Source organism: Mobula birostris, chromosome 5, assembly GCF_030028105.1.
Source record: "Mobula birostris isolate sMobBir1 chromosome 5, sMobBir1.hap1, whole genome shotgun sequence".
Lineage (NCBI taxonomy): Eukaryota > Metazoa > Chordata > Chondrichthyes > Myliobatiformes > Myliobatidae > Mobula > Mobula birostris.
The window spans coordinates 95,863,608-95,881,503 of NC_092374.1; the positions used below are offsets into that span (position 1 = coordinate 95,863,608).

General features: G+C 49.2%; 1 protein-coding gene across 2 annotated transcripts in view; it reads left to right on the forward strand.

Annotated features, from left to right (window-relative positions):
• Positions 1 to 17,338, forward strand: part of trip6 (thyroid hormone receptor interactor 6) — a 31,267-nt gene extending 13,929 nt beyond the window's left edge. For both annotated transcript variants that reach the window (XM_072258476.1, XM_072258475.1), the window contains exons 6-10: positions 3,761 to 3,881; positions 4,476 to 4,645; positions 7,014 to 7,192; positions 7,783 to 7,903; positions 16,288 to 17,338. In XM_072258476.1, the coding sequence (XP_072114577.1) occupies positions 3,761 to 3,881; positions 4,476 to 4,645; positions 7,014 to 7,192; positions 7,783 to 7,903; positions 16,288 to 16,419 (723 nt within the window). In that variant the 3' untranslated portion in view covers positions 16,420 to 17,338. The remainder of the gene's footprint in view (positions 1 to 3,760; positions 3,882 to 4,475; positions 4,646 to 7,013; positions 7,193 to 7,782; positions 7,904 to 16,287) is intronic.
• Positions 17,339 to 17,896: the final 558 nt, after the last annotated feature.

The following is a 17,896-nucleotide window of genomic DNA, read 5'->3' on the forward strand; positions in this document are numbered from 1 at the left end:
GGGGAGCGGGAGAGGAGCCCGGAGGGTGGAGAGCAGGCAAGGAGTTCTCCAGCTGTTAGATCCTCCCTCCCCCTCCCCACTCCCAAATCTCTTACTACCTTTTCTTTCAGTTAGTCCTGATGAAGGGTCTCGGCCCAAAACATCGACTGTACCTCTTCCTATAGATGCTGCCTGGCCTCCTTCGTTCACCAGCATTTTTTGTGTGTTGCTTAAATTTCCGGCATCTGCAGATTTCCTCTCGTCACAGTTAGCCTCTAATTTTTCTTGAAGTGATCGCATTTACAATAATAGAACAGTCAGAAAATGAATGAATCACAATATTATAACACTCAATATTTCATAATGCATTTTGCTTACATGTGGCAGTGCATCGAACAGTGTCACTCATTTTTCACTTGCTGCTTCCAGACACCTGACATCTCTTAGCTTTAACCAGCCTGTCAACATCAGGGACCAGTTTCTGGCCAGTTGTGATTTTCATAATGTCATTCAGATGTCTGCGTGTCAGCTGCGAGCACAGTTTGGATTTGTTAATGTTCATTACGGAGAACGCCTGCTCACAGAGATATGTTGTCCTGAACATGCAAAGGATCTTTGAGGCGAAGTCTGTCATCTTGGGGTACAGCGGTCCCAGATATTGATAGAATGAATCAAGACCCACAGTCTCAAATTTATATTTCAAAGCCGAGTTACACTGAATTTCAGTTAGTTCCATTTGGAGTTCCTCCAGCACATCTGATTGTTGATGGCAAACTGCGAGCAAAATGGTGAGGATTCCTTCTCGAGCTGAGTGAAGACTTGGAAACGATTCTGAAACTGACTTTTCAGCCGTGATATTTTGTCCTTGTACCTGTCCATGTTGTCATTATTCCCATGAGTGACACACACAGACTGCAAAGAGGGGAAATGAGCTGGGTTTCTCTGGGATAGTTGCTTCTCCCACAGGTCTAATTTAATTTGAAAGGCACGAATGCCGTTGTAGTATTCCGTAACAAGTTTGTTGCGGCCTTGCATGTTAACATTGAGCACATTTAAGTGCTCTGTTATATCCACCAAAAATGCGAGATCATGAGGCCAGTCTGGGTCATCCAACTCTGCTACTGGCTTCCCTTTCTCGTTCATGAATAGTCCAATTTCCACGCGTAATTGAAAAAACGTTTGAGCACAACCCCTCTGCTCAACCAGCGGACTTCAGTCTGGTAGGGTAGGCCGTGTCCGGTACTACTTTCAGACAAAAGAGTGTCAAATTGCCGATGGTTGAGTCCCTTGGCTCTAATAAAATTAACCATTTTGATTACTGCATCCATGACATTGTCCATTTTCAGGCTGCTGCTACATAATGCCTCTTGGTATTCCAGAAAATTCCAGAATTCCTGCTCTGCATTCTCTGTCTGAACTTTCTGTCTGAGTTTCGCAACAATATCTGCCTTTTCCCCGACCACGGACGGTGCGCCATCTGTTGCCACGCTGACAGCGTGACTCCAGTCAACCCCCAGTCTGTCCAAGGCCTCGACGAGGCTGGAGAAAATGTTCGCCGTTGTGGTGTTTGTCATGGGCACCATCTCCACAAACTCCTCAGTGATAGCCAAAGATGCATCAACACCACGAATAAATATTCCCAATTGAGCTACATCAGTCACGTCGGTGCTCTCATCAATTGCAATAGAGAAGGCAATAAATTACTTCACTTTGTCTTTTAGTTGACCGTTCAAATCTCCTGCGAGCTCCCCGATTCTCTCTGCCACAGTATTTCTTGACAGGCTGATCTGACCAAAAGCCTGTCTCTTCTCAGGGCACACCATCTCAGCCGCTGTCAGCATGCATGCTTTGCTGAGCTCTCCCCCGAGTATGGCTTCGACACAGCAGCAAATTTGTTGACAATAACATAGCTGGCCTTGACAGCTCCATCATGAGTCTCTCGACTGATAGCTGTTTTTTCAGAGCTGCTTCAAGCTCGTTTACCTTTTGCGTTCTGAGTCATCCTGCACACTTGTCATATTTTTCTCCATGTGCCGTCTCATAGCGTCGTTTGATATTGTACTCTTTTGCCACAGCCACTTGTTGCGAGCATATCAGACACACAGGTTTGCCATTAACCTCACAAAAGAGAAAAAACCATCTTTCCAATTATCGTTGAATATTCGACCTTCGATGTCAACTTTTCTTGGAAAGCATTTTGAACCACAGCAGCAAACAGTCTCAGCCTTGCTCTAGGTGTTACTGACCTGAGTACTCTGTGTGTTTATACTGTGTCTGACGACGTAAGTGGGGCCCTAGTGGTCTTCAGTGCAGGGTGGTAGATGCTTATGCACAGCGGGTGGTTTACTGCCGCCTGTTGTTTTCTGAGTACACACAACAAACTGCCAGCACAGCAGGCGATGCAGACAGCGGTGGGAGAGAGCTCGGCTGCCGTACAGATGCATAATAAATGGTCGTGAATATACTCCCCCCCCCCCCCCGCCCCAAAATCATCCTGCGGGCTGGTAGTTTGACACCCCTGGTGTAGAGAGAGTCCGTGGAGCAGGGGCTGGTTTCAGTGATGGACCAAGCTGTGGTCACGGGCAGAGAAGTTGCCATAGAAGCTGTTATACATCCCGATAGAATGCTCCATCAGAATCAGAAACTGGTTTATTATCTCTGCAAATCGTGAAATCTGTTGTCTTGTGGCAGCAGTACAGTGCAGTACATAAAATATGTTAAAATGACAGTATATAAAATAATTAGTGCAAAGGCAGTGAGGTGGTGGTCATGACAGTTCTAAGTTACTGCGCGTTGACATCTCTGACAATCTATCCTGCACCCAACATATTGATGCTGCCACAAAGAAGGCACGACAGCAGCTATATTTCATTAGGAGTTTGAGGAGATTTGGCTTGTCACCAGACATTTGCAGCTTTGTACAGATGTGCCATACAGAGCGTGCATAACTGGTTGGTATGGGGTGGGGAGGGGCTACTGCACAGGGTTGAAATTAGCTGCAGAGAGTTGTAAACTTAGTCAGCTCCAACATGGGTACGAGCTCAGTAGTATCCAGGACATCTTCAAGGAGCGGTCCCTCAAAAAAGCAGTGTCCATAGTTAAGGACCCATCACCCAAGATGTGCCCCTTGTCATTGCTACCATCAGGAAGGAGGTACAGGAGCCTGAAGGCACACACTCAGCAATTCAGGAACAGCTTCTTCCCCTCTGCCATCTGATTGCTGATTGGACATTGAGCAAACGCACTTAAGTACAATTTTTATTTCCATTTTTGCACCTCATGTATACATTTTTTTCTATTATTGTGTATTGCACTGCTGCTGCACTGCTGCCGCAAAGACAATTAATTCCACAGCATATGCTGGTGATATTAAACCTGATTCTGATGCTGATGGACTGTTCATGAACCTGATGGCCGAGGGGGAGAAACTGTCAAGTGTGGGTCTTCAGAAACACACACACACACACACACTCTCTTCAGGCTATTCCACATGGTGCATCTGTAAAAATTGGTGAGGGTCGACGGGGACATGAAGTTTCCTTGGGCGTTGGAGGAACAGGAGGAGAGAAGCTGACGATAAGCCTGGTGGTATGTGCTCAAAAGCTTCAGACTGAAGGAGGGAGAAGAGAATGACTGAGATGGGGAAGAGTCTTCCCTGAGTACTCACAGAAGGTAGCCAAGTTTGGGGGAAGAGTGTGCCAGATATACGTGCAGAAGCAGATGGGAAATTGGAGGGTGTGGGAGGGGCAGGACACAGGGAGTCACATTCTGCTGTCTATAGGCCTCCTTCGCCGTGCCTGGAGGAGCACAGCACCAGACCAGCCGGCCAGAGGAGGAACTCGATCGAATCACCAAGAAATTGGTCCATGACATGAACAATCCTCCATCTGAAGAGTATTTTGGTGAGTTTCCTCGGGGGTGGAGGGGCGGGGCAAGTGGGTAGTTTCCTCCACACCATCCCATCACACACTCCCGGGGTCAGACACAGAGTGAAGCTCCCTCCACACCGTCCCATCACACACTCCCGGGGTCAGACACAGAGTGAAACTACCTCCACACCATCCCATCACACACTCCCGTGGTCAGACACAGAGTGAAACTACCTCCACACCATCCCATCACACACTCCCGTGGTCAGACACAGAGTGAAACTCCCTCCACACCATCCCATCACACACTCCCGGGTCAGACACAGAATGAAACTCCCTCCACACAGTCCCATCACACACTCCCGGGGTCAGACAGAGAGTGAAGCTCCCTCTACACCATTCCATCACACACTCCCAGAGTCAGACACAGAATGAAGCTCCCTCCACACCGTCCCATCACACACTCCCGGGGTCAGACACAGAGTGAAGCTCCCTCCACACAGTCCCATCACACACTGTCAGGGTCAGACACAGAGTGAAGCTCCCTCCACACCGTCCCATCACACACTCCCGGGGTCGGGCACAGTGAAGCTCTGTCTGGGACTGAAGCCTATTTCCCTCTGACAGGACGCTGTGCGCGGTGTGGAGAGAATGTGGTGGGAGACGGGACAGGCTGTGTGGCCATGGACCAGGTGTTTCACGTTGAGTGTTTCACCTGTATGACCTGCCGCTGCCGCTTGCGAGGGCGACCGTTCTATGCTGTGGACAAGAGGTCATACTGCGAGTCTTGTTACATTGTGAGTAGGCTCGTGTTGCCGTTGTCGCCTCTCGTGTCGCTCCGACCACACGCCCCTGCCGTCGGCCATTGTCGCCTCTTGTGTCGCTCCGACCACACGCCCCTGCCGTCGGCCATTGTCGCCTCTCGTGTCGCTCTGACCACACGCCCCTGCCGTCGGCCCTTTGATGCTTCACAGCCTTTGTCAGTGACCCAGCGAGGCCGGTGGGAATCCCCAACCCACTGAACTTGCTCCCTGATCTTAACCTCAGGAGTCAGTCCTCCCACTGCCACTGGCTGATCACAAGGTTCCGGAAGATGAAACCTGTGTCGTCTGGGCTTTTAAACAATGGGGATGTTAGGGTTGACATGCGACTGTCAGACACCATCAGGCACCTGAGACTCTGCGTCTTTCCCTCCCTCCCTCCCACATGCTCTGATTGCTCTCTCCGTGACTCCCTCATCCACTTGTCCTTCCCCCCCCCCCGATCTCCCTCCAGCACTTATCCCTGCACGCGGAACAAGTGCTCCACCTGCCCACCACCACTGAGGGCCCCAAACGTCACCTGCAAGTCAGTCGGGGTCATCTACTGTACCCGGTGCTCCCGATGTGGCCTTCTCTGCATCAGTAGAACCTGACACAGACTGAGGGGCCTCTGCTCTGTCTGTTACGAAAGGCAGGATTTCCCAGTGTCCAGGGATTTTAATTCCTTTTCCCATTCCCATTCCGAAGTGTGTCTACAGCTACCTCGACTGCCACGATGAAGCCACTCCCAGCTTGGAGGGGTAGCTCCTCGTATCCCGTCTGGTAGTCTCCAACCTGATAACACGAACGTTAATTCCTCTGACTTCCAGTAGTTTTACCCCCTCTCCTGCCATCTCTTTTCTCTCCCTCCCTCCCTCCCTCCCTCCCTCCCTCCCTCCCTCCCTCCCTCCCTCCCTCCCTCCCTCCCTCCCTCCCTCCCTCTCTCCCTCCTCCCTCTCCCTCTCTCCCTCTCTCCCTCTCTCCCTCTCTCCTCTCTCCCTCTCTCCCTCTCTCCCTCTCTCCCTCTCTCCCTCTCTCCCTCTCTCCCTCTCTCCCTCTCTCCCTCTCTCCCTCTCTCCCTCTCTCCCTCTCTCCCTCTCCTCCCTCTCTCCCTCTCTCCCTCTCTCCCTCTCTCCCTCTCTCCCTCTCTCCCTCTCTCCCATCAGGTTCCTCTTCCTTCCCTTTCTCCCATGGTCCACTCTCCTCTCCCATCAGGTTCCTCTTCCTTCCCTTTCTCCCATGGTCCACTCTCCTCTCCCATCAGGTTCCTCTTCCTTCCCTTTCTCCCATGGTCCACTCTCCTCTCCCATCAGGTTCCTCTTCCTTCCCTTTCTCCCATGGTCCACTCTCCTCTCCCATCAGGTTCCTCTTCCTTCCCTTTCTCCCATGGTCCACTCTCCTCTCCCATCAGGTTCCTCTTCCTTCCCTTTCTCCCATGGTCCACTCTCCTCTCCCATCAGGTTCCTCTTCCTTCCCTTTCTCCCATGGTCCACTCTCCTCTCCATCAGGTTCCTCTTCCTTCCCTTTCTCCCATGGTCCACTCTCCTCTCCCATCAGGTTCCTCTTCCTTCAGCCCTTGACCTTGTCCACCTGTCACCTTCCAGCTTGTTACTTCACCATTTCCTTCCGCTCACTCGGGTTCAGATATCTCCTGCCAGTTTGTACTCTTCCCCCACCCACCCCTCCTCCTCATTCTGGCTTCTTGTCCCTTCCTCTCCAGTCTTGAAGGGTCAGAGCCCGAAACATCGACTCTTCATTCCCCTCCGTGGTTGCTGCCTGACCTGATGAGTTCCTCCAGCAGTTTGTGTGGGTTGTTTTACTGTCCAGCTGGTCCCTCCCCACACATGCCCTCACCCTCGCCCCCAACCCCAGGACTCCTATCAAGTCCATGCCGATGTTCTGTGGACGGGGAAAGCTGATTCCTCCGAAGCAGTCGGATCTGGCTGTGTGTCTGATGAGCAGAAACGGAGGTGCTCAGGGTCTCGTCCAGCGTATGGTTGGATCGAGGACCCACGGAGCCTCTGTGTGTTGTCCCGAGGGGGCTTGGGCACTCGGGGGAAACTCACATGTTCATGGGGACAGCGTGCAAGCCCCTCACGGGAATGAAACCCGGATCACGGCCGCTGTTTAGCGTTATGCTACCATGCCACCCCTGGGGATTGGCGTCGTCTGCACCGGAATCCTGCTGTGCAGTGAGGGGGAGTTGGCTTGTGATCACTACTCCTTGGGGAGGTGGTGATGGATTGGGGGTATGACTGGGTTGGTCATGCCCTTTGGGAGTGGACCACTGGACCAGAGGCGGGTCCCAGAGGGACAGATGTCTGTTGTGGATGTTTGGTAATGGTGTCTCCGTGTCCCATCGCAGAACACCCTGGAGCAATGCTCAGTCTGTTCCAAGGCCATCATGGACCGGATCCTGAGGGCGATGGGCCGGGCATACCACCCCCAGTGTTTCACCTGCGTGGTCTGTCACCGCTGTCTGGATGGGATTCCCTTCACTGTGGATGCCACCAGCCAGATCCACTGCATCGAGGACTTCCACATGTAAGTGCTGGGTCAGACACAGAGTGACCCTCCCTCTACACTGTCCCATCACACACTCCCAGGGTCAGACACAGAGTGGTCCTCCCTCCACACCGTCCCATCACACACTCCCGGGGTCAGACACAGAGTGTCCCTCCCTCCACACCGTCCCATCACACACTCCTGGGGTCAGACACAGAGTGACCCTCCCTCCACACTGTCCCATCACACACTCTCAGGGTCAGACACAGAGTGACCCTCCCTCTACACCGTCCCATCACACACTCAGGCTCAGACACAGAGTGACCCTCCCTCCACACGGTCCCATCACACACTGTCAGGGTCAGACACAGAGTGAAGCTCCCTCCAGACTGTCCCATGACACACTCCTGGGACACAGTGAGTGGGGTCCTGTTACAATTTGCTGTGAATGTTCACAGGTCTTTGCCTGGGAGGCCATTTGGCCTGTCATTTGTGTGAGTGCTGTTTTCTTTTGCCTACTGTTCCTGCCTGGATTTGTGTGTTTCCCCCAAGCGTTGTGCCACATCTGGCTGGGGACTGAGTTTTCTTAACTCCCAGACTGAGCGCTCCTGTTCTTTTGTCCCTGGCAGGAAGTTTGCTCCCCGCTGCTCTGTGTGTGCCAAGCCGATTATGCCCGAGGCGGGTCAGGAGGAGACGGTGAGGATTGTGGCCTTGGATCGGAGCTTTCACGTCAACTGTTACAAGTGCGAGGTGAGGAGCGGCTTCTGTGGAGAGGATTCCAGGGGTGGGGAGATCTGGCATCGTATGGACAGTAGAGCCTGGTCAGGATCGAATCCCAGAACCAGTTCCTGAGGAAGGAGCCGGACAGGCATTCCCTCGGGATGCTTGCCATTGGAGCGCTGAACAGGAATCCAAAGCCGCGGGAGTGAAAGGGTTAATTTATGAAGCTGGTTTGGCTCTGGGCCTGTACTTGCTGGAGTTTAGGAGAATGAGGGGGGATCTCATTGAAACTAGGGAATATTGAAAGACCTAGGTGGAGTGGACGTGGAGAGGTTGTTTCCAGTGGTGGGGGAGTCTATGACCAGAGGGCACAGCCTCAGAATGAAATGATATCCCTTTAGAACAGCGATGAGGAGGAATTTCCTTAGCCAGGGGGTGGTGAATCTGTAGAACTTATGGCCACAGATGATTGTGGAGGCCAAGTCATTTTGGATATTTACTTGATTGGTAAGGGTATCAAAGGTCATGGGAGAAGGACGGAGTATGGGGGTGAGAGGGATAATAAATCAGCCATGATGGAATGGCAGACCACCTCAATGGCCTAAGGTCTGACCTATCAGTATTTCAGTGGAGTAAAGGAAATTACAGAGGTATGAGAGAGGAGTTGGCCAGAGTAAATTGGAAGGAGCTGCTGGCAGGGATGTCAGCAGAGCAGCAACGGTGAGTTTCTGAGGAAAAATGAGAAAGGTGCAGGACATGTGTATTCCAAAGATGAAGAAATACTCAAATGGCAAAATAGCACAACTGTGGCTGACAAGGAAATTCAAAGCTAATGTAAAGGCAATAGAGGGGGCATACAACAAAGCAAAAATTAGTGGTAAAACAGAGGATTGGGAAGCTTTTAAAAACCCTACAGAGAGGAACTGTAAGATGCATTAGGAAGGAAAAGGTGAAACATGAAAGCAAACTAACAAACAATATCAAAGTGGATAGCAAAAGGCTTTTTCAAGGGTATAAAAAAGAGATGAGAGTGGATAATGGACCACAGGAAAATGAGGCTGGAGAAATAATAACAGGCGACAAGGAGATGTCTTCAGTCCTAGAGAGATCTAAGTGAGTATTTTACATCAGTCTTCACTGTGGAAGACAATGTGAGGGAAGAGAAATGGGTGCAGTTAATATTACAAGGGAGAAGGTGCTCAAAAAGCTGAAAGACCTAAAGGTGCAGAAGTCACCCGGACCAGATGAACTGCACCCGAGGGTTCTGAAAGAGATAGCAGTAGAGATCAAGAATTATTGGACTCTGGCATGGTTCCGGATAACTGGAAAATTGCAAATGTCACTCCACTCTTTAAGAAAGGAGGAAGGCAGTGGAAGGGAAATTGTAGACCAGTTTGCCTGACCTGAGTGGTTGGGAAGATGATGGAGCCAGCTGTTAAGGATGAGGTTATGGAGTACTTGGTGACACAGGACAAGATAAGAAAAAGTCAGTATGGTTTCTTTAACGGAAAATCTTGCCTGATGAACCTGTTGGAATTATTTGAGGAGATTACATGTGGGATAGATAAAGGGGATGCAGTGGATGTTGTATATTTGGACTTGCAGAAGGCCTTTGACAAGGTGTCACACATGAGGCTACTTACCAAGTTAAGAGCCCATGGTATTACAGGAAAGTTACTGGCATGGTTAGAGCATTGGCTGATTGGTAGGAGGCAGCAAGTGGGAATAAAAGGATCCTTTTCTGGTTGGCTGCCAGTGAGTAGTGGTTTTCCACAGGGGTTGGTGTTGGGATCGCTTTTTTTATGCTGTATATGAATGGAATGGAATAGATAGCTGTTTTGCCAAGTTTGCAGATGATATGAAGATTGGTGGAGGGGCAGGTAGTGTTGAGAAAACAGGTAGGCTGCAGGAGGACTTGGACAAATTAAGAAAGTGGCAAATGAAATACAATGTTGGAAAATGCATGGTCATGCACTTTGGTAGTGTGGACTATTTTCTAAATGGGGAGAAATTCCAAAATTCTGAGATGCAATGGGACTTGGGAGTCCTTGTGCAGAGCACCCTAAAGGTTAACTTGCAGGTTGAGTTGGTGGTGAGGATGGCAAATGCAATGTTGGCATTCATTTCAAGAATTTTAGAACATAAGAGCAGGGAATTGATGCTGAGGCTTTATAAGGCACTGGTGAGGCCTCACCTTGAGTATTGTGAACAGTTTTGGCCTCTTCATCTAAGGAAAGATGTGCTGGCATTGGAGAGGGTTCAGAAGGATGATTCTGGGAATTTCGAAGGATGGGGGGGGGGGGTGTGGAAGAATTTCATTGAAACCTTTCGAATGTTGAAAGGCCTAGACAGAGTAGATCTTTCCCATGGTGGGAGAGTCTAAGACAAGAGGGTTAGAGTGGCGTCCATTTAGAACAGAGATGCGGAGAAATTTCTTTAGCCAGAGGGTGGTGAATTTGTGGAATTTGTTACCACAGGCAGCAGTAGAAGCCAGGTTGTTGGGTGTATTTAAGGCAAAGATTGATAGATTCTTGATTGGCCACGCATGAAGGATTAAGGTGAGAAGTCCAGGGAGTGGGACTGAGGAAGGGGGAAAAAAGCGATCAGGCATGATTGAATGGCAGCAGATTTGATGGGCCAAATGGCCTAATTCTGCTCCTACATCTTATGGAATTCCACAACAGTACGAAACTATGTTAACCAGAGTTGTAGATATACAGACCTATCAACAGTAGAATTAGAATTTTTCAAGATTCTGAATTCGGCTTGCAGTTCAATACCTAGTAAATCAGTTTCTCGATTATATAATGCACTCTCCCATGCTAAAAATGTAAATACACTGTATATTAGAGAGAAGTGGGAGAAAGAAGCGGGGTTGGTACTTTCAGAGGAGGCTTGGGAGAAAATCTGCAGCTTTCAATGGTCCTTGACTAATTCTTTGACTTGGAGAGAACATTGTTGGAAAAACATTATAAGATACTTCAAGACCCCATATCAGGAAAAATATAAAGATACAAATGTGACGTGTTGGAGAAGGTGCGGCTCCAAGGAGGCAAATCATTTTCATATTTTCTGGGATTGCCCTAAATTAAGTCTATATTGGGAAGGTATTCATAGAACATTAGTTAAGGTACTTAGGTCCCAGATACCTCTGAACTTTGAGATGCTCTATTTGGGGCATGTATTGTTTCTTGAACAGAAGGAAGATATAAAGTTGCTGCAGGCCCTCTTAGCGGCAAGTAAGAAATCAATCACTAGAAAGTGGCTAAATCCAATACCACCTACATTAGAAGATTGGCACGAAATTATCTTGGAAATATTTAAAATGGAAAAGTTGACTTGCTCCCTGAGAATTCAAAAAGAAAAATTTTATCAAATCTGGAATAAATGGATTGAATATATAACCCCAATGCGAGCAGACTTTAGATGACTCTCCTAATGATTTATACTGCTCTTCTCATCAACACAGTAATATTGCTAACGTAAGCACCCCTAGTCTAAATGTCTTTTTTTTTTTTTGTTTTGTTTTCTTTTGGAAAATAGAGAATTAACACAAGTAAAGGGTAAGATTTGAGAAAGGGATAAAAAAATGAAAAAATTAAGTAAATAAGTACATAGGGATTGGATAATTATGACTGCGGGCAGGAGCAAGCATGAACAAATTAGGATATAAACACCTACAATGGTTGTTACATAGGCTTATATACAACATTTTGGACCAGTGGAAATGGTCCAGAAGAGTTATATGGAAACTATTATTACTATTTTTCTTAACAACTAATACCATTACTTAGCCTAATAGGTTAGAATTACCACAGTACATAATTATCTATTTAAGTGTCTAATTTCCTTTTATATCATCTCAATGTGTACTTAAGAATGTATACATAATTATAGTTTTATACATATAAAAACATGGAAAAGGTTATATGTGTGAAAAAAGCACATGATATTTGTGAATTCCTTATCCAAATAAAAATAAAATTTAAAAAAAAAAGGAATTCCACAACAGGCCAGCCGGGGATTGATTCATCTTGGAGGTGTGTGACGAGACAGTGTAGAGGAAGCTTCACTCTATGTCTGACCCCCGGGAGTGTCTGATCGGACCGCGTAGAGGGAATTTCACTGTGTCTGTCCCTGGGACTGTGTGATGGGACAATGTGGAGCAAGCCTCACTGTGTGTCTGACACCCGGAGTGTGTAATGCAGTAGTGGAGAGGGTGCTCCGACCGGTGCCTGACTCTAGGAGCGTGTGACAGGACGGTGTCGGTGAAATCCAAACTTCGAGTGGGGCCAGGGCTGTGATAGTGACCTGAGCCTGGTGCTGTTCCAAAGTTGTCAGGTTAACTGATATTCATTGGGGGTGGAGATCCTAGCCTGGGCCGGAGTTCCACAGATGTGTCTGTGGGCCCTCTCTGCTGTCCCTTGATGCCCTCTGCATGTGAAAGATGAGTGAGAGTGGCCCCAAACAACCTGGCAAAGCCAATCTCAGCATCAAGCAGGAGGCCTTGTAGGGTAGGGACTATCGGATGTCTGCGTGAGTGGGATCTGAGTGACACCTGCCACCTCCCTCATGGCAGCAGAGTGACAACAGGTAGATCCACTGCCTCGCGATGCCAGAGATCCCAGCTCGACCCCCCACCCCGGTGCTCTCTGTGTGGAGCTCACACGCTCTCCCCAGTGACCGCACATGCTTTAAAGATTCACTTTATTTGTCACTTATACACCAAAACACATTGAAATCTGTTGTGTACAAAACAATCCAGGGATGTGCTAGGTGTAGCCTGCAGGTCTCACCACATTTCTGGCACCAAAGTAACACACCCACAGTTCATTAACCTGATCAGTACGTCTGGAATGTGGGCGGAAACTTGCACGGTGACGGGGAGAAAGTGTAAACTCCTTCCATACAGCGGTGGCTGTTGAACTGCGATCACTGACGGAGTAAAGCCTTCCACTGTTACACTACCACGGTGCTCCTGTGTCCTTGTTGGGACGTAATGTTGCGGGTTTAGAACGCTCGGGTTAGACCACATGCAATTGCGTGTGGAAGGGGTCCCAAGAATGGGGGAGGGAGTTAATGTGCAAGGGAGGAGTTTTAAGGGGGACGTGAGGGTAGTTATTTTTATGTTCCAACATTGACCCCTGTGGAACACCACTAGTCTCTGGCAGCCAACCAGAAAAGGATCCTTTTATTCCCACTCGCTGCCTCCTACCAATCAGCCAATGCTCTAACCATGTTAGTAACTTTCCTGTAATACCATGGGCTCTTAACTTGGTAAGCAGCCTCATGTGTGACACCTTGTCAAAGGCCTTCTGAAAGTCCAAATAATACAACATCCACTACATCCCTTTTATCTATCCTACTTGTAGTATCCTCAAAGAATTCCAACAGGTTCATCAGGCAGGATTTTCCCTGAAGGAAACCATGCTGACTTTGTCCTATCTTTTACTGTGTCACCAAGTACTCCATAACCTCATCCTTAACAATTGACTCCAACATCTTCCCAACCACTGAGGTCAGGGAAACTGGTCTATAATTTCCCTTCTGCTGCCTTCCTCCTTTCTTAGAGTGGAGTAACATTTACAATTTTCCAGTCCTGTGGCACCATGCCAGAGTCTAATGATTTTTGAAAGATCATTACTAATGCCTCCACAATCTCTAACGCTACCTCCTTCTGAACCCTGGGGTGCAGTTCATCTGGTCCGGATGACTTATGTACCCTTAGGATTTGCAGCTTTTTGAGCACCTTCTCCCTTGTAATAGTAACTGCACTCACTTCTCTTCTCTCACCCCCTTCAACACCTGGCACACTGCTAGTGTCCTCCACAGTGAAGATGGATACCCAGTACTCATTTAGTTCATCTGCTATCTCTTCGTCCCCCGTTATCATTTCTCCAGCCTCATTTTCTAGCAGTTGTATATCCACTCTCATCTCTTTTATGTTTTACATACTTGAAAAAACTTTTACTATCAACTTTGATATTGTTTGCTAGCTTGCTTTCATATGTCATCTCTTCCTCTTAATGATTCTTTTATTTGCTTTCTGTAGGGTTTTAAAAGCAAATTCTCTACCTTTCTGCTAATTTTGCTGTGTTGTATGCCCTCTTCTGTTTTTACACAAATTTTGACTTTCCTTGTCAGCCACGGTTATACTATTTTGTCATTTGTGTATTTCTTTGTTTTTGGAATACATCTATCCTGCACCTTCCTCATTCTGCCCAGAAATTCACTCCATTGCTGCTCTGCTGTCATCCCTGCCAGCATCTCCTTCCAATTTATTTTGGCCAACTTCTCTCTCGTACCACTGTAATCTCCCTTATTCCACTGAAATACTGCTATGTCAGACTTTACCTTCTCCCTATCAAATTTCAATTTGGGCTCACTCGTATTGTGATCACTGCCTACTAAGTGTTCTTTACCTTAAGCTCCCTAATTACCTCCTGTACATTACATTACACACAATTCAGTACTGCTGATCCCCAGTGACAAACTGCTTTAAAAAGCCATAGGCATTCAACAAACTCACTCTCTTGAGATCCATTACCAACCTGATTTTCCAATTGACCTGCATGTTGAAATCTCTCATGACTATCATAACATTGCCATTTTGACATGCATTTTCTATTTCCTGTTGTAATCTGTGGTCCACATCCCAGCCACTGTTGGGAGGCCTGTATATAACTGCCATCAGGGTCCTTTTACCCTTGCAGTTTCTTAGCTCACAAGGATACAACATCTTCCAATCCTATGTCACATGTTTCTACTGATCTGATGCCATTCTTTACCAGCAGAGCCACGGTACCTTCGTATCTCTCCAATATAACGTGTGAGCTTGGGCATTCAGCTCCCAACTACAGCCATCCTTCAGCCACAGTTCAGTGATGGCCACAACGTCATACCTGGCAATCTGTAATATTGCAACAAGATCATCCACCTTATTTGTTATACTCCATGCATTGAGATATCACACCTTGAGTACTGTATTTGCTACCCTTTTTCATTCTGCATCCCTAATGCACTGAAATGCACCCTGTTGGCTGCAATTATGTTCTGTCATCTATATGCCTGTCCTTCCTGACAGTCTGACTGCATGCTATCTTTGCTTTTTTTAACCACCATCCTGGCCTGAGTCCCTTCACACCAGTTCTCATCTCTCTGCCAAATTAGTTTAAACCCTCCCCAACAGCTCTAACCAACCTGCCTGCGAGAATATTGGTCCCCCTCGGGTTCAGGTGCAACCCGTCACTTTTGAACAGCTCATACCTCCCCCTGAAGAGATCCCAATGATCCAAGAACCTGAAGCCCTGCCCCCTGCACCAGCTTCTCAGCCACACATTTATCTGCCAAATCATCCTATTTCTACTCTCATTGGCGTATGGCAGAGATAACAATCCAGAAATTACTATCCTGGAGGTCCTGCCGAGCTCTCTAAATTCTCTTTTCCTTCCCATGTCATTGGTTCTAATATGTACCAAGATATTTGGCTGCTCTCCTTCCCCCTCCAAAAATTGTGGGTGTGACCCTGACCCTGGCACCTGGGAGGCAACATACCATTTGGGTGTCCCGTTCACATCCACAGAATCTCCTGTCTGTTCCCCTCACTCTTGAGTCCTCTAACACTACCACTCCCCTCTTCTCCCTCTTTCCCTTCTGCACCACAGACCCATGCTCAGTGCCGGTAATCCGGCCGCCGTGGCATTCCCCTGGGAGGTCATCCCCCACGACAGTATCCAAAATGGTATACTTATTATTGAGGGAATGGCCACAGGGGTGCTCTGCTCCAACTGCCTATTCATATTTCTGTTCCTCCTGACAGTCACCCAGCTACCCACCTCCTGCAACTTAGACTACTTCCCTGTAACTCTGATCTCCTCACTCTCCTGTACAAGCCGAAAGTTATCCAGCTGCTGCTCCAGATCCCGAATGTGGTCTTCAAGGAGCTGCAGCCAGATGTACTTCACACAGATGTAGTTCCCTGGGAGACTGGGTCACCCAGGACCCCCAACATCTGGTGTGAAGAACACACAACAGCCATTTAAACTACACAAGTACTGTAAGAGGGGAAAAAAGGGAACCGTAACAGAAACTTACCCAGAGCCAACGCCTCTTCCGAGCCAAAGCCTGACACTCCTCTCACCACTGGCCAGCTCCCAACAATGGCTGCCCCACTTGTCCCTTCTGTACTTATATTTAATTTGCTGTGCTCCGCTCCCATCGCTGATTGGGCTACCGGTATGAGCCTGAACGCCCGCGAATCTCTCCTTTTAAACAAACGTGCTGAGATCTTGCACTGTGGATGTGAGCAGAGGCAGACGGTGGCGGGGAGGTGAGGCGCGGTGGAAGGAAGGGGATTAAGAGGACCTCCCTCCCTTGCTGACATTCTCTCCACTCTGTTTCCTCCCCCCACCCAGGACTGCGGATTTGTTCTGTCCTCTGAGGGCGAGGGCTGTGGCTGTTACCCCCTGGATGGGCACGTCCTCTGCAAGAGCTGCAGTGCCCGGAGGATCCAACACCTCTCGGCCAATGTCACCACCGACTGCTGACGGGGGATGACCAGTACGCCCGGGGCTCCAGGACACCCTCCCACTCCCTCACCTGCCCCAGGACATCTCGCACGCTCCCAGCTCCCAGAACACTCTCCTCCTTCGAGCCTGAGCTGTTTCCTGCGTCGTCCCTCTTGCTCCAGACTCCTGGAGCCACACAGCCCTTCCTACCCAACCTGTCCTCGGATGCCGTGCTCTGTCGGGGCTCCTGAAACAACGGCCCCTACCCCACCCTAATCTGTCCCCCCTCAACCCAGCTCAGGACATTCCACAAGCTCGGGGCTCCCAGTACGACCACTTCCTGCCCACCTAAACCTGTCCCGGGATGTCTCGCTTGCCCGGGGCAGTGGGAACAATGCCCTCCGCTCTCACCCGACCTGTTCCAGCGAAACGTGTTCCTACAAACTTATCCCAGAACATCCCGCTTACCCTGTGCTCCCAGAACGAATCCCTGCCCTGCCAGCTCAGCTGAGGCAGTTCCTCTCCCCAAGAAAATGCCCAAGATTACCAATTGTTGCACCTCTGCAGTGGGTTGTTTGCCCCCTGTCTCCCATCAGCACTTCCTCCCCCACCCCTACCAGCTAGTCAGAGGTCTGGTGCGTGGGGCTCAGGAAGAGGCTGGATATTGGACACTCCAGATCGTGGACCATTCCCCCCTCCCACCCCAGGAAAGGGGGGGGTCTTCAGATTACTGGACATGCCTCCACTCCACCCCCACCTCCCTACAACCCTCCTCAACCCAAACGTCTCCCTCCTGTTGAGGGTGGGTGGCCTGTGGCACTGGGGAGAGGTCTGTGCATGATGGTGGCAGGGTGGTTGTGGGCTGCCCTGTGCCAGGGCCAGAGCCAGGCTCAATCCCTGGGTGTGTGACCCTCTGAATCACCGATCAATAATAAAAACACGAAGCACAGTTTGTCGACTCACTGCGTGACAGTAAACAAGACGAGCTTTTCACTGTATCGCGGTCCATTTGACGATAGTAAACCTACTCCAATTCCTTCCTCCTCGCTGGAGTACGTTTGGGCTACTGTCTGATCCAGGGAGCGAGCGGCCTGCGGTTTCTCCGCCTTTGCTGGGTTCCTGGGGCCAGAAGTCGACATTGCACTCTGTCTCTCTGTCTGCACCTTGGCCGCTCTGCCAAACTGTGGTTAGACTTCCACCGTGAGCAGCAGAGAGAGTGTTGCATGCCCAAGGCACTGAGTGGGGACCAGGTATGTGGTTCCCTGGGACTGGCCTTCCTAATCGGAGCCCTGCGCCCAGAACCTGGCTGTGGTGTTGTTAGTCCTTGGCGAAGCCACACTTGGAGACTGTGTACGGTTCTGGTCGCTCTGCTACGAAGACTGACCCCATGCAAAGAAGATGCAAGGTTATTGTCCTTCAGCGTACAATATGGAATAGGCCATTTTGGCTTTTAGAGCTGCACTCTAGAAATCTCCCGATTTATTCCGAGCCTAATCACGGGCCAATTTACAATGAC